At 39.6% G+C, this 26,905-nt stretch overlaps 1 protein-coding gene across 9 annotated transcripts in view; it reads right to left on the reverse strand.

Annotated features, from left to right (window-relative positions):
- The window catches only part of wnk3 (WNK lysine deficient protein kinase 3), a 61,039-nt gene that overhangs the window by 11,620 nt on the left and 22,514 nt on the right, over positions 1–26,905 (reverse strand). For 4 of the 9 annotated variants that reach the window (XM_067372103.1, XM_067372100.1, XM_067372101.1 and 1 more), the window contains 17 exons: positions 14,120–14,292; positions 13,481–13,701; positions 11,932–12,089; positions 11,653–11,741; positions 11,352–11,571; positions 10,620–10,932; positions 10,397–10,500; positions 10,008–10,229; positions 5,338–8,664; positions 4,814–4,854; positions 4,592–4,721; positions 4,392–4,508; positions 4,198–4,299; positions 3,562–3,610; positions 3,212–3,364; positions 1,385–3,009; positions 188–440 (listed from right to left, as the gene is read on the reverse strand). In XM_067372103.1, coding sequence (XP_067228204.1) covers positions 188–440; positions 1,385–3,009; positions 3,212–3,364; positions 3,562–3,610; positions 4,198–4,299; positions 4,392–4,508; positions 4,592–4,721; positions 4,814–4,854; positions 5,338–8,664; positions 10,008–10,229; positions 10,397–10,500; positions 10,620–10,932; positions 11,352–11,571; positions 11,653–11,741; positions 11,932–12,089; positions 13,481–13,701; positions 14,120–14,292 — 7,297 coding nt within the window. The remainder of the gene's footprint in view (positions 1–187; positions 441–1,384; positions 3,010–3,211; positions 3,365–3,561; positions 3,611–4,197; positions 4,300–4,391; positions 4,509–4,591; positions 4,722–4,813; positions 4,855–5,337; positions 8,665–10,007; positions 10,230–10,396; positions 10,501–10,619; positions 10,933–11,351; positions 11,572–11,652; positions 11,742–11,931; positions 12,090–13,480; positions 13,702–14,119; positions 14,293–26,905) is intronic. The other 5 variants (XM_067372104.1, XM_067372102.1, XM_067372107.1 and 2 more) reach the window with 4 other exon arrangements.

Consider the following 26,905-nt stretch of genomic DNA (forward strand, 5'->3'; position numbering starts at 1 on the left):
AGACTATTAGGATTAATAACTAATTAATTCTAACAGTATTCTTAGAAATGAAGAAATCCCTATCTAGCAGGGTAAGAGTCAGCTACATTAATTGGCTACATTACTTTTAATCTAAACATTTGTTTTAGGTCAGTGCCCACCCACACCCCTCACTCGCTCTCTCTTGCGCGCTTCCTGCGGACGCTACCTTGCTGGACTCTGGGCTTCTTGAACAAGCTGGCGGAGTGGCGCAGTTTGCACGCCCAGCTTTTGAATTTTCGAGTCCAGGATTTCTTGCTAACAGGATTTCTGATACTAGGACATGTCAGGTTTAGGCCAAAATATCCACCTCCTTCATTGTGCTGCTGCTGCTGTCCAGGCCACAGTGGGATGGGCGGTTGAGAAGAGGAAGGCAACAGAACATCTCCAGGGGTGCAGCTTTCAGAGAGGGAAGGCGGAGCCTGGAAACAACACGTGAACAAGAGGAGGTAAACAAATGTAAGACGTGCAGTGAAAAGGCTGAAAGGTTAAAGCATGTATACCAAGACTCTGGAAATGTACTTTGTAAGAAAAAAAATTAATGTAACTACTCTAAAAAAATAAAAAAAACATTTTGAGAAATAATACAAGTCATGATAAATCATGTCAAACTATTAATAAAGTTCTTTTCACAAACTACTCTCTTTTAAAAAGGTTTTTTTCCAGTTATGATATGTGGACTAGTGTTGTCAAAAGTACAACTGAAGTCTGTACTGAAATTTTTAAAAATGTGATACCACCAGCATTCCCCCCTAGCATTCTGAGCACTGTTGAGCAGGTTCTTAAACACCTCTGATTGGCCACTGTGTTCATGCACTCAACAGATATGTCTGTGATTGACTACAAGCAGGCTGTCTATATCAGTGGATATATTAGTGGTCTGCTGATAGACGACTGCTTTCAAATGTTCTGGTGTACATCTGTGTAAGTGCTTGGTGAAGAGTGTCACAGATGTCTATTTACAACAAGTTTTTGAAGTGTTGATCATTGTAGCCAATCACAGACATATCTGTTGAGCGCATGAACAATTGCCAATCAGAGGTGTTTACACATTCACTCAACAGTGCTCAAAATGCCAGGGGGAAAATCTGGTATCGTCACATTTTTAAAATTTCAGTACTGACTTGGTACTGAAGTCTGTACTTTTGAAAACACTAATGTGGACAGCTGTATTACCTGACATTTTATGTCCCCCTAAAAAACAAAATTAATTTTAATACAGAAATAACAAAAACATGCTCACCATTGAGGAGATTCATTTGTTTGTATATATGAACTGCATTTTAATAGATTTATGAATGAAATAGATTGGGAAAAAAATAATTAGCCTTCTGCCACTGATCTGTTATATACACACCCCACTTACGCTTACTGATGTTTCACTGGGCACTTTTGGAGATCCGGGCTCCTGTGGAGGGGAAAGGAGGGAGCATGGAGGGGATGTAGAGGAGAAGGATGAGGCAGGCTGTTGTTGCACAGCAGATGAGATCGTCTCCTCCTCGCCTGCTCTCTCCCGCTCTCCATCCGGAGAGATGGAGGAAGAACGAGGGGTGGTGGAGGAGGTGGTGGAAGAGGTGGAGTGAGGGGAGGTGTCTGAGGAGGTCACAGGAGGTGGGAAGAATGCGCAGGGGGGCTCTGAAGACTCATCAACTGCAGTGGAGGCTGCAGCAGATCCCGAGGTGGAGTTGGGAGCAGGACCAGGGCCGCCTGTGGAGCCACTTGCCAGTGCTGCCCCGCTGCCGCTGTGCTCCTGATACAGCAGAGTCCTCAGTTTCTCATCCAAAGTCTTGATTCGGTTGTCCACAAACTCGATTTTGGGTGGGCCTTCGCTGTCTGACTCGGCAACTGAGGAGGGCTGGGCTGGAGAGGGTGTGAATGTATGGGAGAGGGTGGGCAGAGCAGTTTCAGAGAGTTGGAGGGGTGGGAGACAGGTGTCCGAAGAGGGATGGGGTGGGGCGGAGTGGCTGACGGTGTCCTCACCAGTGGACAGCTCAGACTCTGACTGCTGGACAGACGCCTGCTTCTGCACAGCTGGAGGCACCGTGGTTTGTGCCATAGGCACCATATCATGCGGTACCTGCTGAAGTAATGTCTGCGTTTGCTCGGCGGGAAGCTGCTGCGGGATTACAGGCTGAAATGGAGCTCGAAGCTGTAGGGGATCCTGGGTCTGGAAGCAATGCTGTGGATGCATGGTCAGCATCGCTGGGGCCGGTGTGGTTTCTTGAGACACATACTGTTCTACAGTATGGTGCTGGATCTGCTCAGCACTGGCTGTTTGCTGAAGGCTGTGTTGCTGCAAGAATGCAGTCTGTTGCATTGCCGGCTGTTGAGATTCAACTGGTACTTGTTGGTGAGGGACCTGCTGAACTTGGGCAGCTGGAAGGCCTCCCTGCAAAGGGACTGTCTCCTTTGGTATCGGCTGTGATAGTGCTTTTGACTCGCTAGGCTGGGGTTTAGGTGGCTGTTGAGCGACCTGGAGCACTGGATGAGGCATAATCTGTGGTTGCTGAGCCTGTTCGGTGGTGGCCATTGCTAACTGTAGTGTCTGGGTCTGTTGAAGTATATCTGGTGTCTGTGAAGGTGCCATTTGGGTTTGAGCTAGCAACTGTTGTGATGGATCAGCATGGGTCACCAGTGATGCTGGAGGGGTCCCATAAGCAGACAAGTTAGAGAGGGGCTGTTCACCATCAACTTTAACTGCAGAATCTCCTTGGTCCACACTGGAGCCTGTGAGGGATGCGACTGCATGGAAAGGAGTGGCAGAGGTGGAAGCCATGACAGCGATTGAGCCTCCAGTCAAGGTAGCAGAGAAGACTTGCTCTACTGTTGGCAAGGCAGAGGGTGTAAAATCTTTTTGGGCAGCAATGGCCGAGGCTGACATGGATGCAGGGGCTGATACAGTAGACACCGGAGGAGAGGATGCAGATATTGAAGAACTTGGTGAAGATGCTATCCCAGCAAAAGACTCTGAGCGCTGAGGGCTTTCATGATCTGATAATACATTAGACAGAGAGTAGAATATTCTTCAGAAGTCATGCTAATTAATATCCGTCTTATTAATTATTGCTATCTTAGCTAAAATAACACAGCAGAAATGTTCTGAATTTTCATTCAATACATAGTTTGGATTATGTAGGTCATTTCAAATTTCACACCAGACCAAAAGTACTGTGCATCAAAGTGAATTCTCTACCTTTCTCCGTTTCTATGGACTTGGGAACTCGGCTCTCTCCCATTGGTGGGGAAGTGGAAGCTCCCTGGTTGGAGTGTGAGTCACGATGCCGAATAGTTTGGTTAATGAAGAATCTCCAGCGACCCACGGGAGAAGACTGAGGGGCTGAATCCACTTCGGCAAATGGGAGAATAGCACATTACATTTATTTCCCTACTAAGTGTAACAACAGTGTAAAATTAAAAAGTCTTGTTTAATATTTATAATTTTTTTTATTTTAATCAAGATAAAAAGACACCAAAGTTACAAAGATAAGATAACTTTAAACTTTATTCTTTAGTTTTATATATGACAAGATCAGTTACACCTACTTGTTGCACTGGATGGGGTGCTCACATGAAGTTGCTCCAAGGACCCAGACTGAGACAGGAAAAAAAAACAAAAAAAACATCCAATTACAAATAACAATCAAAACATACTCAAATGTAACAGCAAAGACTTTTACATCGAATACAATTTTTATACAATAAATGCTGTTTTTTTTTATTTTTCTGTTTGTCAAAATATCCTAATCAAGTGTTTCCACAAAAATATTAAGCAGCACAACCGTTTTCAATATTGTTTAGCAAATTAGCATATTAGAATGATTTCTGAAGATTAATGTGACACTGAAGACTTGCTACTGAAAATTCTGCTTTGCCATCACAGGAATAAATTATATTTAAAAATATATTAAAATAAAAATTAAAACTTATTTTAAATTGTAATGATATTTCACAATAACACTGTTTTTACTGTATTTTTGATCAAATAAATGCTGCCTTGGTGAACATAAGAGACTAAAAATCGTACCAACAACTTTTGAATGGTAGCGTACATTCAGTAGCTATACGTTTTAATTACATTCAGTAAAAAAAGACCACTGAACCACAAAGGAATAGTTTATCTAAAAGTGACAAATTTACAAGAGCAATAGCCAGTAATATAGCTGGGAATGAATGACAGACCTGTGACTGAGTGCTTAGTATTCCTTGAGCTTTCTTCACTATAGCTCTCAGTTCCTCAACAAATTTCTCTTTCTCAGGCTCAAGGACAAAATCCTCCTCCACCTACACAAAACACATTGTGAGGAAATTTACCGGCGAAGTTATACTTCAAATTCAAAAGCAACAGAATCATATAGCTGCTGAACATATTTCACCATATAATCCGCAATGTCTTCAGGTGCATCTCCCTCAATGTCAAACTTGAATGTGACCATCTTGTTGCTGTGAGTCTCCAACTGACACTCTACCATGTTGTCCCCTGTGCCTGAGACCTACAATATAGAGAGTGTTCATAATATATGATTCAATTCAATTAAAAGTTCAGAAAATATTATAAATATTGTGATTTACATACCTGCAACATGCTGAGTTGAAAATGAGTTTTTTCAGTCTTTTGACATGATGATCTCCTCTGAGATTTTACTTTATCTAGTTTTCCACTGGCCCACAGCGATTGGGCCTCATCTCCATTGGCAGGAACAGAGCTGGATTTATAAAATATTTAAAAAAATCTGTTTGTGCACATAGTTAAATGTATACCAAAAATGTCACAAAAAAAGGACACAAAACTACTTACCCTGATGAAGAGCCCCTGTTGGCAGACTGATGTGGGCTCTCCTGTTTAGTCAGAGAAAAGACAAACGAAACAAACAAACACACAGGAACCACCACGAACCAACAGAAAAACAAAAAGAAAAACAAAACATCAGTTATGTAATGAGTTATGCAAATAATAAATTAAATAATAAAAAATTCCATAAGTAAAATGAGAAGCAAAGTATTACACAATACTTTGTAAACAAAAAACAAAATGACTGTCCTGAATTCAAGAGACAAAAATTGTTACGTTTGATTTTTGTAAGTTTAACTTTGGTTTTGAAGGTGTTAAGACGTGTTAAGAAGTAGTGGGTCTTGCATCTCAAATTAACCTGGTTAGAAGAGACAGATGTTTGTTTGCCTTCTACCTTCATTAATCTGTTCTGCAGAACCATCGCATTGACGTATATGGGCCACTTTTATATATTGCCATAAACTCGCTGGTCAAAAATGCTCACTGCTAATGTGTTACATATTTGAAACTAATATAAAGTGCTTTTGTACCTGAGCAATGCCCAGCAATGCAGCATCACTTTCTGCCAGCGAGGTGGTGGGCAACACAGAGCCATTAGAGTCATGGGACTGTGAAGCATTGACAGTAGGATTGGAATCAGGGATCATGTCAGCAGGCCTTGGCTGGTTTAGCTGTGCCTCTGATGGAACAGGAATTTCTGAAACTGGGACAGCTGGTTGTAGGGCTGGGAGAGTAGAAGAGGGCTGTAGGGAAGTATGAGATGGACTTTGGGGGATCTGTGATGGCATAAAGGCAGCTTGAGAGTAATGAGGCTGCTCGAAACTCCCAGTAGCCTCTAAGTGGGTCTGTGCCTGTGCGTTTGAGTGTGCTTGTGACTGCATGTTAGTCTGTGTGTGCATTTGAGCAGGAAGTTTCTGCTGGTTCTGGGGCGAGGGTGGTGGACCCGAGACCACCTGACTGTACAGAGGTACCGTTCTTGCTTGGGTCTGAGGTACCTGACTCGGAGCAATGTGTATCGGGAGCATATGTTGGAGCACTGGTTGAGGATGACAAGGTTGTTGGTGGAGATCTTGTGTTAAAACAGAATTAGGTGGGAGAAGCTGCTGCACAGGTTGGGCCTGATGCTGATGGTGGAGTGGTTGCTGTTGCTGCACATGGTGGGTTTGAGGCAGTTGCTGCTCATGCTGTTGGGTAGCCTGAGGTTGCACTGGAGGCATGGTTTGCAAGACCGCCTGCATCGAGGCTACACTGACTGGATGTTGCTGAGCTTGGATGACTGGAGAAGCCTGCATTTGTGATTGATTTGTCTGTTGTAAATAGCACTGCATTGACGAAGTGGCCATTGGGTTGATGGTAGGCGCATGTGACACTGGAGACAGTACTGCTTGCTGATATTGCTGCAGAGGCGGCTGTTGTTGTTGTTTTACTGATTGTGTGAGGTCTAGCTGAACAGACTGAATGGTTTGCGGACCGACAGGTGCTTGAGCATACTGTGTGGGCATAAGTGTAGAAGCAGCCGGCACTGTAGGATGCACAAGAGGCGCAGGTGTCCCTACCACGACTTGACACTGGAGAGAAGCTGCAGCTTGAGGTGGTACCAACTGAGTTTGGGATGGAAGGGTTTGCCCTTGAGAGACCATTTGTGTTGAAGTTGGGACAAAAGAATGAATAGGTTGTGGTGTAGGAACTTGTGTTGGAGATGTGATTTGTTGGGTTGGTTGTGGAACTTGCAGCTGGCCTGCTTGAATATGGCCTCCCATTGTCTGCGGTGCAGGATGACTTTGAGTCTGCAGGGGAATCTGACCATAAATTCCAGGGTCCCCTTGACTCTGGATTTGTACATGCGCTGAAGGTTGAGCCGACATCTGAGGTGGTATCTGTTGCTGGATGAGTACTGGGGCTGGAACTTGACTAGGTATTTGAGCACTAACCATTTTTGGTACAGCCTGAACCAGGGTTGGAACTTGTAAGTCTACCAGAGAAGGTCTATGTGATGCCTGGGGAAGGATGGCTTGTTGTTGCTGAATCAAGACCTGTTGCTGCTCAGTCTGTTGTTGAGAAAGATGAGGTTGAGGGGACATTATTTGTTGAGAGTGCTGCATTTGAGTAATCTGCTGGACCATCTCTGGAGGCTGTGTTTTCCCTAGGTTTGCCTGATCTACCAGAGCTGCATGTTGCTCTATATGCTGCTGCTGCAATAAAACTTGATGCAGTTGTTTCTCAGCTTGTAGAGCTTGTTGTCGCTGTAATTCAATCTGGTGTTGTTGCATCAGAAGATGTTGCTGCATCTGTGACTCTCTCTGTTGTAGCAATGTCTGTTGTTGCTGCTCGGTCTGTTGTTGGAATATCTGCTGCTGCAATTGTTGATCTGTCGGCTTTTGTAGTTGCGGCTGTTGCTGTAAAACATGTTGCTCTATCTGCTGAGGCTGCTGTTGCTGTTGCCGTAATAAAGTTTGTTGCTGTTCGATGTGTTTCTGCTGTTGCAGCTGTAGCAGTACCTTTTGGTCTAACTTTTGCTGCTGCTGAATGAGTGCTTGCTGCTGCTGCTGTTGTTGCTGCTGTTTAAACAAAGCCTGCTGTTGTTGCTCCAACTGTTGCTGATGTAAAAGCGCTTGTTGCTGCTTTAACTGGAGTTGCTGTTGTTGTTGTAGCAAAGCTTGCTGTTCCAACTGTTGTTGCTGCAGAAGAGCCTGTTGTTGTTCACGTTGCTGCTGCTGCAGTAATGCTTGTTGTTGCTCCAGTTGCTGTTGCTGAAACAAAGCCTGTTGCTGTTGTCTTTGTTGTTCCACCTGTTGCTGTAAAATGGCCTTTTGCTGTTGTTCTATTTGCTTTTGTTGCTGTAATGCTTGCTGCTGTTGCTCGATTTGTTGTTGCACTGCCAAGTTTTGTTGTTGCTGCAGAAGAATTTGTTGTTGCTCAACTTGTTGTTGTTGTGGCTGAATATAAACTTGCTGTTGATGTTGTTGCTCCATTTGATTTTGCAAAACAGCCTTCTGTTGCTGCTCAATCTGTTGCCTAATCAGAAGTTGCTGTTGTTGTTGCTCCATCAATTGCAATGGCTGCTGGATTGGATGAAGTACTGGTGGCTGTTGTACTATGGTTTTTATCATGTTCTGCTCTTGCGATTCGGCCATTTGTTGCACATAAACTTGCTGTGCCTGCTGTTGCTGAGTCTGGTGTTGATATTGTTCTACTGAGGATTGTTGTACTGACAGCTGATGTTGCTGAACTTGCTGCTGTATCACAACTTGTTGCTGGGGTTTGCTTGGAGGTTGTTGTATGTACACCTGCTGTTGTAGCTCACTCTGCTGTGGATTGGTTATTGTTGGCTGTTTCTGCTGTGGCAATGGGATATATGGCTGCTGAGATGCACTGGAATGTGGTGGCTGTTCCTGCAGAACCACCTGGGGTTGTTCTATATTCTGTGGCTGTTGTAACAAAACAGCCATTTGTTGAACCTGGTCTGTCTGCTGTGGCAACAACACAGTCTGGTGCTGCTGCATTATATTTGCCTGCTTTTGTGGTGTTGCTTGCTGGATGTTCAGTTGCAACGTTCCAGGCAATTCTGATATCACCTGCTGTTGCGTCTGAACAATAGCTTGCTTGGGCAAAACATCAGTGGGTTGAACAGGAGCAATACTAGTTTGGGTCTGCATGGGTGGCATGTTGTTGCCTGCTGATGCTATGGGTTCTCCAGCTGGGATGGAGGAAGCGAGGACAGTCATGGGTGCCTGGGGTGATATTGGGGGGATGTATGACTGCGACTGTACAAGAGAACTGTGGGGAGTGGAAGCATCAGCGGGTCGGGAGTGTAACATTTGAGAGGATGTAGCATCTGTTGAGTATGGTGGAAGGGGCTGGTGGGAAAAACACATTTGGAAATTATTTGGGAAGGATGGATAGGCCAGAGCATGGAGTTGGGTAGCAAGTAGTGGCGGGAGGGAGAAAAGGAGAGAGAGAAGCATTAGTGCACTTCATTAATCATCCAAAGGGAACAAGACATTTTGGAAAGCAAAAGATATGATAAAACAAGATTCTGCATGTGCAGTTATTAGGTTATTTTTAGATTGTGTTCAGACTATGATCAATGTTGTTGTTTTTTGATTATATGCCCCATCAGATCAGAGGCAGCTGTATTCCAAGAATGAAAGACATTACAGTTGGTGTTCAGAGCAGACCAATCCACCACTAATCCACCACACTAGTGCTGTACTACACTGAATGCAATTTTGCACAAAAAGAATAAGAAAAAAAAAAAAAGAAGGGGGGTTGGGATATTGGGGGTTAAAATCACAACAATGCATTCCTACTGGAAAATATTGGCCCTGCAATGCAACAAGGGTTTCTGAATGACTGTAGCACTTTTCGTACAGGTATGCCAACTTTTCACAGAGTTTGAAGAAAATCCTAATTGTACTTGATATGAACAACTGTCGGGCTATTTTTGCATTCAGTTTGCTTTGTTTTGTTGTTTTGCTCTTAGTGTGAATAGGTCTTAATTCAGATATGTTTCCAATTCACTGTCTTAGGAAATGAATTACCATTTGTTAATTTGTCAACTTTGTAGCTTTTTCTCCTCAAATACTGTTGCTAGCACAACATCTATATTCTCAATCCGTATTCTTGACTTGACAAATGTCTTACTATCTAGCAACAAAATTTTATATGACAATAAATTAAACTATAAATAATATTCTAGAAACTATTCATATTTACAATTGAAGGACAGAATACAGCAAATGTAACTATTATTTCTTTCAAATTATCAGCTCATACGGTACAGCTTACAGTGAATTTTAACAACAAATATGTTCTCTGGACCAAACATTAAAAATGTAGGTCAGTGAACATCATGTAACTCAGCTCATGACCTAAATCAAAGTCACAGACTGCACAGAGAGATTTCTGAGGAAATTCAATCCACTATTTCAGTAAGAGAGTGCCATGTCTATATATTGTCAACGACAAAATATTGACATGGCACAGAAAGTTATTGAAACTTATTTTTTCACAAAAGGCACAGAACTTGAGTCGTGAAATACCCTATCAGTCCCTCAACATATTCCACTAAAATAACAACATTTGTCATCAGTCTCCCTGGATTGATTTGCTTTAGATATGAATTATTGTGTCCAGTGCAACAGTGAGCCGAGAAAAGGGAAAAACACACAGCAAAGCTGGACACAAGGGAGACAATCACCTGAGAATATTGTTGAGGCACATTTAATGGGACCTGTGATGCCATAGTGACTGGTTGAATGAAAGTCTGTGCCACAGGAATGTTAGGAGCCCCACCACCACTTTGGCCAATGGAAATGCCAGACATCCCACCATTCTGGCCAACAGGCACATTTGGAACCCCTCCGCCCTGACCAATAGGGAGCAGCTGGGGGAGAGATATAACCCCTGCTCCTTTCACTCCCTAAATAAAGGAAACAATTCTTATCCAACCAAAGAGTACATTCGCACAACAATTACTTTTTTGTACTGTACATCAAAGGTTTCAAATGTGCAAGAATGGTGGTGTCTCAGCAGCTGGGGATGTATGGCACTAGATAAGAAAATTGTTTCTGAAGTAATGGTACTTACAGGTGTGCCAGTGGGGTAGCTGGTTTGAGCATGAGCACGGTTCCCTGACTCGGGTACAGAAAAGGCTTGGCTTTGTCCACTGACAGCAGGAAGACTCTCACCCTCTGAATATGGACAAGTAGAATGCCAAATCAACATTTATACACCAATTTGGGACAAATAATAGTTACAAGTGCCTGTTAGATCCTGTTAATAAGACTGTGATTCTAAATTAATTGTGCACCTGTGAAGCCTAATGCAGTCCCTTGCTGTTGGACATGTTGGTCCACTTCTGGCAGCTCCTCTGCCTCTCCCTGAACCCCAGCAGCTGCAGCAGCTCCTGTGCCCTGTGAGGAGGTGGTGCAGGAAGGATGGACATAGGAAAAGGAGGAGGTAAGGACCGAGGAGTCACGGCGCTCATCAAGACTTTGTTGTTGTTGCTGCTGAATGAGCTGCTGTTGTCGCCGTTCACGGGACTTCTTAATAAGAGTCACCCTGTCTCTGATGGACTTCCCCACCACCTTAGCATCACTTTCATGGAAAAAGCCAGACTTCACCTATAAAAAGGCAACAGAAATGGAGAATAAATAAATAAAAATAAAAAAGTATAGGAGGGAGAATGTAAGATGTCTCAAAGAGAAACATGTCATTCCAAACTTGATTCACAAGCACTTTAGAAAAAAAAAAAAAAAAAAAAAAAAAATTGTCAGATGTTTTTATCATTCACTCCAGTCATCATTGACTGTGATTTTATTGAAAAGAGCAAAAATGATATTCATTTAAAAAAAAAAAAAAACCTTTTTGTGTTCTAAACGAATGTCAAACAGATTTGGAATGACATGAGGACAATTTTAATTTTTGGGTGAACTGTTAAAACACAGTGTTTTTGGATCACAATAAATAGCACAAACTGTAGTTTCCATTATTTCTGTTTTTATATATTTAGAATACACTTTTCCTCCTATCTGTTTCTCACCATCTCCAATGCAACTTCTTCAGCACTGTCATTCTCCAGATCATAGCTGAACTCGATGGCCTCGTTGTCCTTGTGCTTGCCTTTGAGTTTCTTTGGCTCTTCAACCCAGATGCGCAGGGCCAAGCAGTCTTTGCAGCCAGTATCTTCCTCTGCAAGCTCCACACGCACGCCGGTGTCCTCCGCAAAGAAGGCATGATTTAGAAGGTCCTTCACTGAGAGCCTAAAGGTAAAAAGAGAGAATTTAGATCACTTCACATTCTTGCTCCACTTCCAGAGGAACTTCCACCATTTAAGTGCTTACCGCTCTAATCGGTTTTGGCGAATACAGCCCTCAATGATTTCTTTTACCTCAGGGTCATTTACTTTGTCAAAACTGGCAGGCTTGATACCCTGCACAAGAGAGAAAATTTAGTGTGTTAATACCCTACATGATTCTCAAAACACCTGGATGCTATGTGCATCTAGTGATCTGGCTCTTTAAAACGCTGGACTACACCACATTAGAAGAAATGCTCAGCGTAATGTAGTGAATTCAACCAATATTAATCTACAAATCTACAATAGGCATATAAACACTTACACTGGTGACTTTGCGGTAGATCTGTGCAGCATTTTGGCATTCTGAATATGGGTACTCTGATGTAGCCATTTCTAGCATGCACATGCCAAAGGCATAGACATCTACTGACTCGTCATAGTGCTCCTCGTACATCTCTGGGGCCATGAACTCCGGAGTACCTAAGAAACCAATACAATATTCATTTAACATTCTATCTCTTTTGGCATCCATTTGCCATTTTTGCTATCTTTGTCTTCTGTTGCTATGACCAAAACACAAATCTGTTAAACTTTTTTTCTTTTCTCCTTGACGACAACCAATCAATGCACAAGTAGTCATGAAAACTTCTGAAACCTGTAAATGTGCATCCTCCATACGTGAGGCTTTTTTTTAACCTTGAACAAGGCAAAACAAGTTCAAATCATTTCCCTCTGAATCAACTGCAAAACACAAGTATGTAATCTTTTAAACAATCAAGAAGGCCTTGAATCAGTTGTGCATCTTTTCCTAGCTTGATCTCACAATTATTGAAATTCAAATGAAGGATTTTAGCCACTGCAAGCTGAAAATCATCATCTATGCAGCACCCTGGTGCTTTCACGGATCTTGCTAATCATGATACCCTTTGCAGCAATCTCTATCTTAGTAAGACTTAAAATAATTGATTACTTATTCCAAATATGCTGCTGCTGGGAGCATTCAGGTTTACCTTATTAAAAAGAAGAATGCTATAAATGGAAATGCTGCTTCCTTTTTATGTTTTTATTAATGTGAATATCAGGTGTGCTAACTTTCCTCTCAGCAAATATTAAAAAAAAAAAAAAAAATCAATAGGTATTGATGTTTTTATGTGTGCGCATATTGCGGACAATAATGTGGAACAGCGAGCATTGCCCTTTAGTGAGCTCCGATATGTCAATATGAGTTAAGATAGCTAAAGAGACAAAGGAAGCAAGAAGAGACCTTTCTGTGCATACATGTTGCAATTACCAATTTGCCTAACTAATAAGTGCTGCCATCCAGTAAGATGCGTTCGAGTTCGGTGCAGAGTTCTCCCATACAAACCCTTGTGATTTAAACTAGTTTAAAGTCAGATGAAACAGTGCTGACATTCTCACCAACACTGACGTGGAAAACAGGAGAAACATTGAGCCGCAACAATACAGTTAGAAGGCTTTTCAATCCACAAGTCGCCAACATTTACCAAGATTTACCGTAATAACACTAACTAAACCATCGGATTGTGGCATAAATGTGGCATGTGTTACATTATTTTAAAAATGTAGACATTGAATGTAGGCTATTAAAGGAGTAATGGAATACAATTACAGTATTTGTTGTTATTAAGCTTTAGTCTAGCAGTTTTTGTGCGTTTGTATACCAAATGTCTAAGGGTACTGTTTTTCATAACAATATAGTTACTATTTAGCATGATATTGAGGTGCAATGCTGTGGTTAACACCTGCACCCCATTCAGAAAAAGTGTCTTACCAAAAGGCTATAAATAGGTCCGTCACACATCAATGAACAACATCTACTATACAGAGGAAACAAAATAAAAGACACAGACCTATGACACTCTTGGCAAATGATGTCCGCATGAGGGTGGCAAGGCCCAGGTCACCAATCTTTACTGATCCGGTCGGGCCTGTGATGAAGATATTGTCACACTTGAGGTCACGGTGCACAATGGGTGGCGTACGTGTGTGTAGGAACTGAAGACCCTTTAGGATTTGCCTGCACCAGCTGCGTAGAACCTTGGGCTTCATCACCTTAAAGCGCTTAAGGTACCTGAAGCACAGGAAAAAGAGTCATGAGTTCATAATGAAGAAAGAAGTTTGAACCCTTGATGGATGTTGATAAATCGCCTAAATGGTAAAACAAGAAATAAATGAGTAACATTTTGCATGCATACCACAAAAAATGTTAAGGATGATGACAGAATATGGGGCAAAACATTAATCGTTTACAGCCAGGGCTATTCCTGATTATCTGGGGTCCCGGTGCAGGTTGTTTTCCCCCTTGAAATCATGTTTCTGATGGAGTGCCTGAGGGAGGGGGGTGAGGGTTTCTATCTATCTATGTACCTATCTATGTATCCATCTATCTAAATATATACACACACACACAATTCATAGTATAATATTATCATACTCATAATATTAATATTAATATATTCAATTACAAAGAATAATGTAATGATACACACGTTTTGAGTGTTCCCGAGGTCATGAGCTCAGTCACTAGGACGATGCACTTCTTGCCTCTAAGAACAGACTCCCAGGAGTCATAGAAACGCACAATGTTGGGGTGCTGTAGACCCTTTAGCATTTCAGCCTCCTCTTTAAACCGCTGCTGCTCCGCCTTGGTCAGCTTTCGATCCTGCAACATGAACACAAAACATTAAATACTGTATTAAATGTAAGTAAAATGCAGTCTGTAATGATTTAAAATTCCATTAAATCTCGCTAGTCTACATCTCAACTTCACAATAAAAAACTTATGATCTGAAAAAAAAATCCCACTGACTTATACAGAAAGAGGAAAAAAGCAGATTAACTAAACCACTGACATTTCTGAACCAATTATGACTGTACTTTTAAGCAAAAATGACATAAGAAATGGAACAGCTCTTGATTCAAGATCCTCTTCATGAAAGATATAATTATGCCCACACCCAAAAGTGCTCTCGAATATCCTATTAATCATGTTAATGACCAAGTCATAAATATTACTAACTATTCTGTGATTTCATATAAATGTGATTTAAATGATCACAGCAAAGTACTCATAAATTATATTGTATTGCCTCATTAATGATGAATGTCAGCATACCATGATAGCACAGCACACTTCCAGTCACTTGCTGCTGAGAGAAAATGAGTTCCCCTTTAAAAAATGTGCTGCGAGAGAGGAATGTTCAAAGCTTTGTATCCATTCAGTTTTACTGCAAGAATGTAACCCTCCCAAATATGCAGCGTTATGTCGGTCATCAGCGAATCTGCCATCTTTGGTGGTTTCAATACAGCACTATGGCAGGTGGGGTGAAGGGAGAGATATTTGGAGGTGTATTCCGACGGCTGATCACAGCAAAATGCTTGGTTCAGCTTGGGCACATGAGCTCAGCGAAGCTTCATAGACAGTACACTACTGATTAATGGTCACCAGGTGGCGCTGGCAAAAAGGATATGTGTGACAGGGAGGCAACACCCAGCATTAGCCTAAAAATCACATTTCAGCCACAGCGGCCACCATGACCAGATTGCCCCAGTGTGGCGGATGTTGATTAAATCCCTTCGCTGGCACACAGTGGGGAAAATGCCACACTGCCAACACCAAGCACACACTCACTCCACTGGCAAACAGCACACACACTTATGCAGACATGCAACACACTGATGACTAACTATGCTCACCCTGAGCAACCCCACGATACTAATAAAATAATATTAATGCATGAAGACAATAAGACCCTTTCCACAAAAAGTCTAAACCTGTGTGACTTTCTTTTGTGGAACAAAGATATTTTATTTAAAGAATGTTTCAACTGTTTGAGTCCATACAATGAAAGTCAATGGGGTCTAAAACTACTTTGGACCCCTTTTGACTTCCATTGCATAGACAAAAAAAAAAAAAAAAAAAAAAAAAAAAAAAAATATATATATATATATATATATATATTTTTTTTTTTTTTTTTTAAAAAATATGAGGGTGAAAAAATTCATTTCATTTTTGGATGAACTATACCTTTAAGACAAGCTGTTCTTTGTTTCTTTTCTCCACTGAATCTGAACAGATGTTTAAAAAGCCACCCAAAAGGCTTGTAATCTTTAATCTGCAAGATGACAAAACATCTCTCTGGTTTCTGATTTCATAGACGAAAAAAAAAAAATTGTCTCACTGTGATAATCTCAATAGGTTCTAGTGCGTCATTTGGTACATGTAGCTGAATACAAATGAAGTATTGAGATTCCTTGACCCTTTGAGGCTTTGAGTGTTTGTTTGTGTGACCTACATGGATAAAATAAATCAAAGATGTCTGGGTCAGAGGCCACGACAATAGTTATGTAAGCAACAGTAAAATCAACAACCAAAAAAATGCAAAAAATGCCAGCTTTCACAGCTCGGCAAACTCACTGCATGAGATTTATAGACATAATCTTACTTTAATTTCTGTAAACAACTTTGCAATGGCCTGCTGTCTATGCATCAACAAAGAGGGCTAATTTCTGGAGGCTGCTTTGTAGAGTACAATTTAATTTGCCATGTAATGAGGTTTCTTTTGTTAACCCCCCATCTGTAAATCATGTCATCCTCTCCTTCCTTCTCTTTTAAGCTATAAACTATCTAGATGTTACTTTGAGGAAGTATTCTGTGAAAGCTGAGGCCTCTTGTTTTCTTTTCCTCCTTTTTATGCCAGTAAGTTATGCGTAGGCCCACAACCAATTGGCCCGCAGAACTTTGACGAAAGCGCTGCATAATCCAAACACTTGTCATTCACAAAATTCTTTGAATACATTTGTGTTCAAAAGTTTGGGGTCAGAAAGTTAATTTGTTAGTCCACTTTTCCTGATAATTTACTCACCCCCATGTCATAAGGAGAATAATCCTGAAATGTTTTCATTAAAAACCTTAATTTCTTTTCGACTGAAGAAAGAAAGACATGAACATCTTGGATGACATGGGGGTGAGTAAATTATCAGGAAAATTTTATTTAAAAGTGGACTAATCCTTTAATACTTTTATTTAGCAAAGATGTATTAAATTGGTCAAACGTGACAGTAAATACATTTATAATGTTACAAAGATATTCATATTTAAAATAAATGTTGTTCTTTTGAACTTTCTATTCATTCAAGAATCCTGAAAAAAGGATAATAGTTTCCAAAAAAAAAAAAAAAAAAAACGAAAACAATGTTTTCAACATTGATAATGGTAATAAATATTTCTTGAGCACCAAATCAGCATATTAGAATGATTTCTGAAGGATTATGTGACACTGAAGACTGGAGTGGAGTTTTATATTGTATTAATATTTCACAATATTACCATTTTTTATGGATAAAATAAATGTAGCTTTGTTGAGCATAATGGACTTCTTTCAAAAACATAAAAAAAAAAAAAAAAACACCACAAGCTTTTGAATGACAATGTACATCACCTTCTGCATTTTTGATATTACTTGAAAGATTTTTGAAGAAGCTAATCTGAAAATGCTTTCAGCTACCAATAAAAATGCAGTACTCTTCAATTTCAATTGATTTGATTCCAAAAGGATCCTAAATCAATTCCGCTCTTCAGCAAAAATGTAAAGGCACAAATATTTGTCATGGTGTCTCATCTGTAATTCCGTGTGAAAGTTCTACATAATTATGTCTGCTTTGATCAGCCAATAAAAACAGAAGAGGTGGAAATCTGCAGTAGTATTTTCTGTGCAGGTTCTATGTGGTGTTACATGCTCCTGTGTATGCTTGTTTGTACAGTGCAAGCATATTTTTTCATAGTTTAAATTCCACTGCAGATGTGCGTTCCGTGCCATTTTTGCAGCGTTGCACATGGCATGGCACTTATCTGTAATGTTTTTACCCTGTGTAAGCATTTTCAAAGACCAGAATTATTAATAATTTAAATTCCGATGAATTTGAGGATCGATCTGGAATCGTTTAGGAAAGCATTACGACGCATCAGTAAATCGATTTTTCCCCCACCTCTTGCACGTACACAGAATTAGTGCTGGCATAGTCAAGGTTATAACTAAATATATTAGATTGGTGTGACCAAATGTTAAAGCTAAAGAATGTAATTGAAAAACCCATACTGATCAACCACTAATCTGAAGGGTTTCTCTTTCCCATTTTCCCTAGAACTATCAACATTAAGCTTATAATAGTTACAAACAAACCCACACATCAGTAACAGAATCACCCCCTTCCTTGAACTTTGACTGATTATTTCCAGTGCTACAAAAAGGTTTCTTTGTGTTGACAGATGCTTCCTGTTTTGTGGTGCACTGAAAATTCGTGCTGAGCTCTGTATCTTGTGGCTGAAAGCTAACATCAGTGCATCTGTGCATGCGTGTGCGGGTGTTTGTCTGAGCATCCACGTGCAGCCCTGAATGCTGAGTTAGTGTCTAAGACTGTCTCGTAAGGGCGCCTCTGACTGTCTGAGTTTCACCGGTCCTTTGCCCTCTTCATAGCACTGTCTTGTCCTGGTATTAAAACATTATGTTCAGCAATGTCTAGGAGAAAGTCATTAGTCACATCATGCAAAACCAAATGGACAATGGTTTTTGTGCTATTGTCCGGTTATCCAGCTTACATTTTCCTTTTAAAGGGATAGTTCACCCAAAAATGAAAATTATCCCATGATTTACTCACCCTCAAGCCATCCTAGGTGTATATCTCCTCTCAGACTAACAATCAGAGATATATTTAAAAATATTCTGGTTCTTTTAAGCTTTATAATGGTACTAAATGAGGTGTGTGTAAGAAGCACAAAAAAAACAAACAAAAAAACATCAATCATAAAAAAAAAATAAATAAAAAATTATTCATACGACTCCAGGGGGTTAATAAAAGCCTCCTGAAACGAAGCAATGGGTTTTTGTAAGAAAAATATCCAATATCCATATTTAAAACTTCATAAAATAAAGCAACTAGCTTCCGGCAGATGGCCGTACATATCGTTTTGCGGAGGAAGAGCCAGAAGAGCATGACGCAAGGACAAACACGGAAGCACTGAGAATAGAGCAAAACAAACATTGGTCACGAATTAGAAGTCTAAAACGAGAAATGTTAAAGAGAAATATCAGAGGATTTTTATATAAGAGAAGAGGAGCTTCAGTTTGTTGCCCAGCCCTATTTGTTTAACCGCGAGAGTCGTCTAAGCTTACACTACTCCTACATCCTGCATCATACATCGCGTCAGGGGGTTACTCATTTGGCGCAAGTCGACTTGCACAGTATGCGTACGGTTGTCTGGCAGAAGCTAGTTATTTTACTTTATAGAGTTTTAAATATGGATATTTCTACCAAAAACCCATCGCTTCGTTTCAGACGGTCTTTATTAAGCCCCTATAGCCGTATAGATCATATTTATATAATGGATGAATGGATTTATTTTGGGCTTCAAAACACGCCCCCTGTTCACCACCATTATAATGCTTGGAAGAGCCAGGATATTTTTTAAATATATCTCAGATTGTGTTCGTCTGAAAGAAGATAGTCATATACACCTAGGATGGCTTGAGGGTGAGTAAATCATGGGATCATTTTAATTTTTTGGGTGAACTATCCCTTTAAGGAATAACAGAGAATTAGAACCTGCACCTTGACCACATAATAAACTCTATTATGAGATGCTGAAAGTCACCAGAATTTAAATTACATGGTAACACTTTACAATAAGGTTCATTAGTAAACATGTGTTAACTACATTAATTAATATGAACTAATAATGAACTGCACTTATGCAGCATTTATTAATCTTTGTTAATGTTAATTTCAACATTTACCAATACATTATTAAAATCTTGTTAACATTAGTTTGCAATGTGAACTAACATGAATAAAAAATGAACAACTGTATTTTCATTAACTAACGGTAACAAAGTGTATTGCTCATGGTTAGTTCATGTTAGTTAATACATTAACTAATGTTTAACTAATGAACCTTATTGGAAAGTGTTACCAATTACACTTAAAACAAAACAAAAAGTTTAGTGTGCAATTTGCACTGAAGCTTAGTAATGATAAAAGCTGTTCAATATATATGGCTTAGAAGTCACACAAACGACGGCACACAATGAGACAAGAAACAAACCGGTTAGGCAACCTGTCAACCACACTTTAAACATTATGCAAGTTGAGTTCCCATGTTGAAGATGTGTCTGCTCAGTTTGGCAGCATGTTTGTTCAGTTGTCAGGTGAGGCTGCAGTAGCTCAGGCTACCCTAAACAGCGTAAAGCCTAAGCCAGCCTGACCCTTTCCACAAAAAGAAACACTTCAGGACCTGTCACCTGTTCAGCCCAAAAAAACACTAAGCATGAATGCTTGCTGAACTCCAGCTTGTGCTGATGAAACATAGAGAGAGAAAGTATGCATTAGACAATACTGCGTACATCATGGCTTTTAAATTGAATTTAGCTCTGCCATCCATGTTCACTTATCTAACTGAATTCTCTGATCCCTATGGATGTGTAAAGCAATCATGACTATCATCTTTTTATTACAGTGCTAGTCGATACGCCTTTTGGGTTTAACTGCAATGAAGAGGAAAGGGAGGGTAGATGATCAGCTCATATTACTAACACATTCACTGTAATTCAGCAGCATGGCAAAAGCAACATAATACCCACTAGTTCAGTGCGCTGCAATGAAGACACATGCCTGTCAGTGTACGTGTGTGCGTTAGTGAAAAATAAGACACAACCAGAAACATTTACATAGTTTAACTGAGCAGTCCTCCAATAACTAATCAATTCATTAATACAAGCAACTGGTTGCATGTCAGAATTACTCAAATATATTAACTCCTCAAAAGTCTAATATCTAGAACAAAAATGAATACATATTACACATTTTTCAGAAATAACTGAACAGACTGATGCTTGAGTCACTAATAACAAATTTAGTCATTTATATCTTTGATATTATTCATTAAGCATTTCAATTAAAAAAACAGAGATCAAGAATGTATTGTATGTATGAGAGGTTTTGAGTGGTTTATGGCCTATCTTGCATGCTTTATTTTTTATCTTATGAATTAGTTTTGTTTTCATTTATCTTCTGTGTAAAATGGTGCAACTCATTGTTTTTAAATGTGCTTTATAAATAAACGTGAACTTGAATACGATTTAGGGCTGCCCCCTAATAGTCGACTAAATGTTAGTAGATGAGAAGAGGCTTAGTCGACCAAATTTTAATTAGTTGGATAGTCACAGAAAAAATAAAATAAAAAATAAGAATCACCCCAGGAATTGGCAAAGTCACAATCCAACAGACCGGCACTGTCCCAAATGGCACCCTAAAACACTCGTGGTCTTCCTATGAGTCTGCACTTTCGTGACGTAATGCCGCTTTGACTGTCAGGAAGATGTCTGCTGTGGAGCTCGTACCAGTGCGGGCTTGGCAAAAGTGCACATCGAGGATGCATATCGACCACAATGAGGGTGCTTGTGAGCACCCTTCTGAAACCTAAAATTGACAAATGGGACACCCTACGGTCTTGTGGACTTAACGGACACACGTACGCGGCAGCCAATGTAAGTCCACAAGACCAAAAGTGCTATGAAGCTTGCCATTTGGGAAAGGGCCACAGATTGTTAACATGGCTGGGCCATGTGGTAATAATGTCGGGCAGGAAATCCAAACATTCGCCTTTTTTCATTCACTGACCTCAGTCATGGCTTATCATTTGAAACATGTTAGTAGTAGCTTAATGTTAGCCACTGCTGCTCACTCTAACAATGTTAACCTAGATAAATGTGCGCTATTATTAGGCGCAATTTCTAAGTGTTCGTGCGGCGTGTGGAAGATATATTAGTACAGCGACATGTTTAACTTAATGTGCATTTCTCTCTATAGATAGATGCATCCACTGTACTGCAGAGATGAGAGGCAGTATCATCAACTTCATCTTTGTTGCCGATAGGGCTGGGCGATGTTATCGCATGCGATTGTCACGCGCATTTCGTCAGTAAAGCCGGTTCCCTGATTACCACTAAATCACCATCACCTGCTTTCAAATGGAGCGGCATTTAATAGACAGAGCCGTAGTGCACTGACAAGCCACGCAATATCGTGTTCATTATCAAAGGCGATTCAGCTGTGATATGAATGCGATATTGCGTGGCTTGTCAATGATCTACGGTTCTGTCTATGAAATGCCGCTCCATTTGAAAGCAGGTGATGGCGATTTAGCGGTAATCAGGGAACCGGCTTTACTGACGAAATGCGCGTGACAGTCGCATGCGATATATCAGTCAGCCCTAGTTGCCGACATTGACTAGTTAACATAAACTAGTAGAAATTACTAGTTTATTAATAAATTACTGAAATGTTCATACACCCCCCCCCCCCACACACACACACACATTCATAATCATTACTTTTGCCAACACACTGTGACAAGCCTTAAAACTTAAGCATTTTCCGATTCCTTTATTTAAAAAATGACTTATTTATACAAGCAATTTAATAAATCCTTTGATGCAGTCAGTAACCTCATTAACTAAAATGAAAATAAAAAAAAAGTAGATCAAGAATCGTTTTAGAAAATTGGATCGGATCATGAGGTGCCTAAAGTTTCCCACCCCCACTGAACAGACACTATGTCTGAATGTGATCCTATTGAACATTGAGGACACTGACCTTTTGCACAGACCGGGTAGAACGTCAGTGAGTTGTTCTCTGTTTAATAGAAGGTTTAGAGCTCTGCCATCAGAAGGAACATGTTCACACAGTGTTATTACCTCAGTTTCTCTTTTACTCAGAGCCACATTATGTCACTGCATGTCTGACACTAAATTTGACCACAACTGATGGGGTGAATAGTTCTGCTGCTGCATTCACGGTACATTACTCTGAATTAAATGAGTTTAGTCTGGGACAGAGAAAGAGAGTACAATTTTTTTCATCTTCATTATGGACCTTTTGGCCAACTGTCTGGCTAAAATAAAATGATTCACATGATGCTTCAAACAATAGAATTAAAATCACACAAGTCTTGTCAATGCATTTTGTGACCACCGCTTCCACAGCACATAATTCTACAATAAGACCCACATCCAGACTGTAGTAAAAACTACAGAAAATCCCAATCCCATCAAAATCTTTAGCAGTACATATATGAATAATACGATTATTTATATTGTTTCATATACAGTTTCAGCTGATTAGTATGCTGCTTGTCTATTTAGAAAAAGACAAGCATCCAAAAAAAAAAGCAGATTTATTTTTACGCTTTGTAAAATGTCTAAATCAAACCATTTTTCTGTGGTCTGGAGTGTGTTTTGTTGTGGCAGAAGCTGAGCTGGGGCAGACTGGTCTGGTTTGGGCTGCTTACATTCAGCCAGTTGTGTTTCTGCGTGAGTTGTGCTGTCTGTGCAGGCTTTTTGTTCAAGCCTGACAGGCACCCACTGTAATTAACTCCCTGGATCACCCTGTATACTCAATCACACGGTCAGATAGAACACCCCTCCAACACTGTACGCCCCACACACACATACACATGCATAACAAAGGCACACAACACTGTAGTTCACGTGCCAGTACAAAGCTGCTAGGAGTAGAGAGCATAATAATAAATCTCTAGTAATAAATGCATGTGTAAATGAAAATGTAATAAATGAACAAAAAACACCCAAAGACATAATTAAACAAAGAACATGTTTAGTAAATATTTATTAAGAGCTTTATATGGGACTGAGCAGAGGGTGAAACTGAAATATGAACATACATTTCTCACTCTTTCAAGTGTTTTAACACAGCTAATCCTTATCTCAACAGTCCGTTCCCTTTCAGTGTGTGTGTGTGTGTGTGTGTGTGTGTGTGTGTGTGTGTGAGTGTGAGTGTGAGTGCGTGAGTGTGAGTGCGTGTGTGTGTGTGTTGGGGGTCAGGGTCAGGTTATGCCCACATTGTGGGGACCAAATGTACCCACTAGTATATACTGAAAACACACCGAATGGTCCCGATGAGGACAAACATAATAAATAATGCCTTAATGAAAATGTAAAACTGCATTTCATAACTAAAATGTCATAACTCAGACAGGCTTTTCTCTTCGATCATTTAGACCACTTAAACCCTGCACCTTTTGTTTATATGAGTGTGTGGGATGAGGTTCTAATGGGGCTTTTCAATGCAAGAAATGAGGTCTTTCTTTATTAGCTAATACAATTAATAAATATCAGATAAGTTGCATATACAAGCGATAATGATGTAAACAAAAACAACATAAGTTCACATTTGCTCTTGCACTGATGATATAACAGTCTTTTAGCTTTTAAAGCTTTTAAAGCTTTTAAAGGTAAGGTGTCATTAAAGGACATGCTGACCAGACGGAACCATCTTCAACAAACAACCTGGAGGCTGTGGAAGAATATCTGTCTAGCCAGATCTGCTCGCCTTATTTAGCTGCAAAAATAGCCAAATTCACATTACAGGGTTATACACTTGTCCAGTTTTATCTGGATCCAGGCCATTTATAGAGAACAAAATCGTCAACGAAATGACAGAACAACATGCCTTCTAACCATCACTACTGCTCTTACTGGCACCCAGTACAAATCTGTCTGGACTCAGTGAGGTCGTAGAGAGTTGCACTGTTCTGAAATAACCTAAGCTGTCCTTCACCATGTCCTTATATCATACTATAGTAAAATGAATCTCATCCCAAATCAGAATTAAAAGTGAAAGCAATCTAGGCCTCACCTCAGCTGACATGAACAGGTTATTCAAAGTAAGGCCAAACCCCAGACTCAAGTTATGAATGATAGATCATTACTAAGTATTGTTTCATGAGAATTCATAATATGAATGAATACTCAAGGAAGCAATTTTGCTTATCATCAGTTTTGTGCTTATGCTAATTGTAATTAAAGCAGATTTGCGCAGTTTTGCCTGTGGCGAGGAACTGGTTTTATGAAAGACAGAGCGCACATGTTTTCTTTCGCTACAGGATTGCTCAGAGCGGGGTTTCTCTCACCGGGGAGTGAGAAATGGAAAACCCAGAGCGATCACAGAAAGCTTTGAATGGTGAGAGGAAATCCTGCTGTTGTACTGAATATCTGCAAGGCTACTTGTGCCATGAGGCCACAGTACAACATAACTCTTTCTCATGTAAGACTGCTCAATTTTATTTTTACTTCCATCTTAGGGTCATCTGTAATTATAACTGAAGCTTTAAAACTGCACTCACATGAAAGGCCAAAGGCAGAGCCTTGCGTTCTTATGATTTATTGTAAGTGCGTTAGATCAGCTTGTTTGTGCTCCTCTGCATATATAACCACTCAAGTTTCTCTCTGGGACTGATGCCATGTTAATCTTCTATTTGGCTCATCATTCAGCCGGTCCTTCTCTCACACTCCTTCAGCACTTTTGATTGTATTATACACACTGTATAGACTTCATACCAGAATGTTCTTGACAATACAGCGGTTACTATGCAGGTTTGGCTTATGATTAATTGTCATGCAAATAATTATGATTGCCAGTTCAGTAGACTTTTCTGCTCATGTCACTTAGAAGCATGACATAATGATTAATATGAGCAAATACTTGTAAAGAAATATTACAAAGGTTAGAATGACAAATTTTACAGAAAATACTTTTTTTTAGCTCGTTTGGTCAGACCAGTGGATCAGATTTTTACGTACAACTTATTTTTGTATGCACCAGAAATAATATAGTTTTCTCCATTAAAAGAAAAACTAAAGTTTTTCATCCAAACAAAACAAAAATTAGGTTTTAAACTGGCGATATATATAGCTGAAAGTTAGCTATAAATTCATAAACACTTCTGCTAGCTCCAAGTCTTGCTAAATCTTGGTTTAAACAACATAGAACACATCATGGAGTGAAATCTCTTTCTCTCTGTAACTGGCAGTCAACAAAACGGCAGTCAACAAAAAGCACTTTGTGTTTTAACAATGTAGGCCTACATTATAAACGAACTGCACAATGGACTCAAGAGCAAAATACACACCTACTGTGATATACTGTGATATAGTACAGTAGTGTATTGTAATCTTGAACTCACATAATGCACTACTGTTCTGTAAAGGCATGATTTTTATCTTCAAATTCCCTTATTTGGATGAAAATGTGTGACTGTAAAAAATTGCAAAGGACCAACTGGATAAAACACGGTACTCATCACAACAGAACATACACTAGCACAATCATCACATGCAGTTTCTTAAAGGGTTAGTTCACCCAAAAATGAAAATTCTGTCATTAATGGACTAGTTGCACGTGGCCACCATGTTGGATTTTCAATCAGCGAGTGTACACATATACACTTCCGGTTTCGCTTTAAGCCGGTATAGAGTGCCGGAGAAAGCCAAAAACGATCTCTTATAGTTGTTTATAGAATCTGTTATATCACTTAAAATACAACAAAGATATATAGTACAATCACATAAGCCAATGGAATGTAAATGCATGCATGCATGGGTTAGAATAGATTAAACTCATGGTGCATACGCATATACAGTGACATTAATGCCTGTAAATATACAACTACGATTAGAGTTGTCTGCATAAAATGCCTTGTGAACATTTACACGTTTGCCCTGTGATGTCATTTTCACTTACCTAGCTCAATTGCTCCAATATGATCACTACATATTTTACGATTTCTAGCATCAATTATCTTTATAGATAAAAAAAGGGCTGTGAAAAGATTGTGATTAATTTACATTTTTAACTCTAGAACAAACAGTTTAATATAGGTACATGTTTTTTTTACCCATAGTAAAATATGTTTTTTGCTGCTTAGACGAGACAGATAATGATTTATGCAACAGATGCTCTTTACACGTCTCACTTGAACTAAATAAATGCAGTAATTAATTAATTAATAGAAACGCACTGGGGAAATACAAACACTTAAAATTATGCATATCAATTACATTGGCTACTAAATAATACAGTTAGCAATAATAATGTTGCCAAATAAAGTTACTTAAGCATACACTGAGTCCATATCATATACCCATGTTTATTTATATCTCTGATGAGGATTGATGCTTTGGTTGACAATAGGCCTTTATCACAGTAAGCGTGTCGCCACATCTGGCTTTGATTTGTAGCATAAAGGAATATCCACCTGTATTATTGTCAATGGACAGGCGCCAGTTTTGAGAAGAAAATTATACTTGTTTAGTTTAACTTAACAATAAACTTCAATATTTAAAACTGTTTATTTAGACTTACATGATATCCTACCATGCATGTCATCTTTCATTTGAATGTGTAACATTATCTGAGTGAAG

This window comes from Chanodichthys erythropterus, chromosome 20, assembly GCF_024489055.1.
Source record: "Chanodichthys erythropterus isolate Z2021 chromosome 20, ASM2448905v1, whole genome shotgun sequence".
NCBI lineage: Eukaryota > Metazoa > Chordata > Actinopteri > Cypriniformes > Xenocyprididae > Chanodichthys > Chanodichthys erythropterus.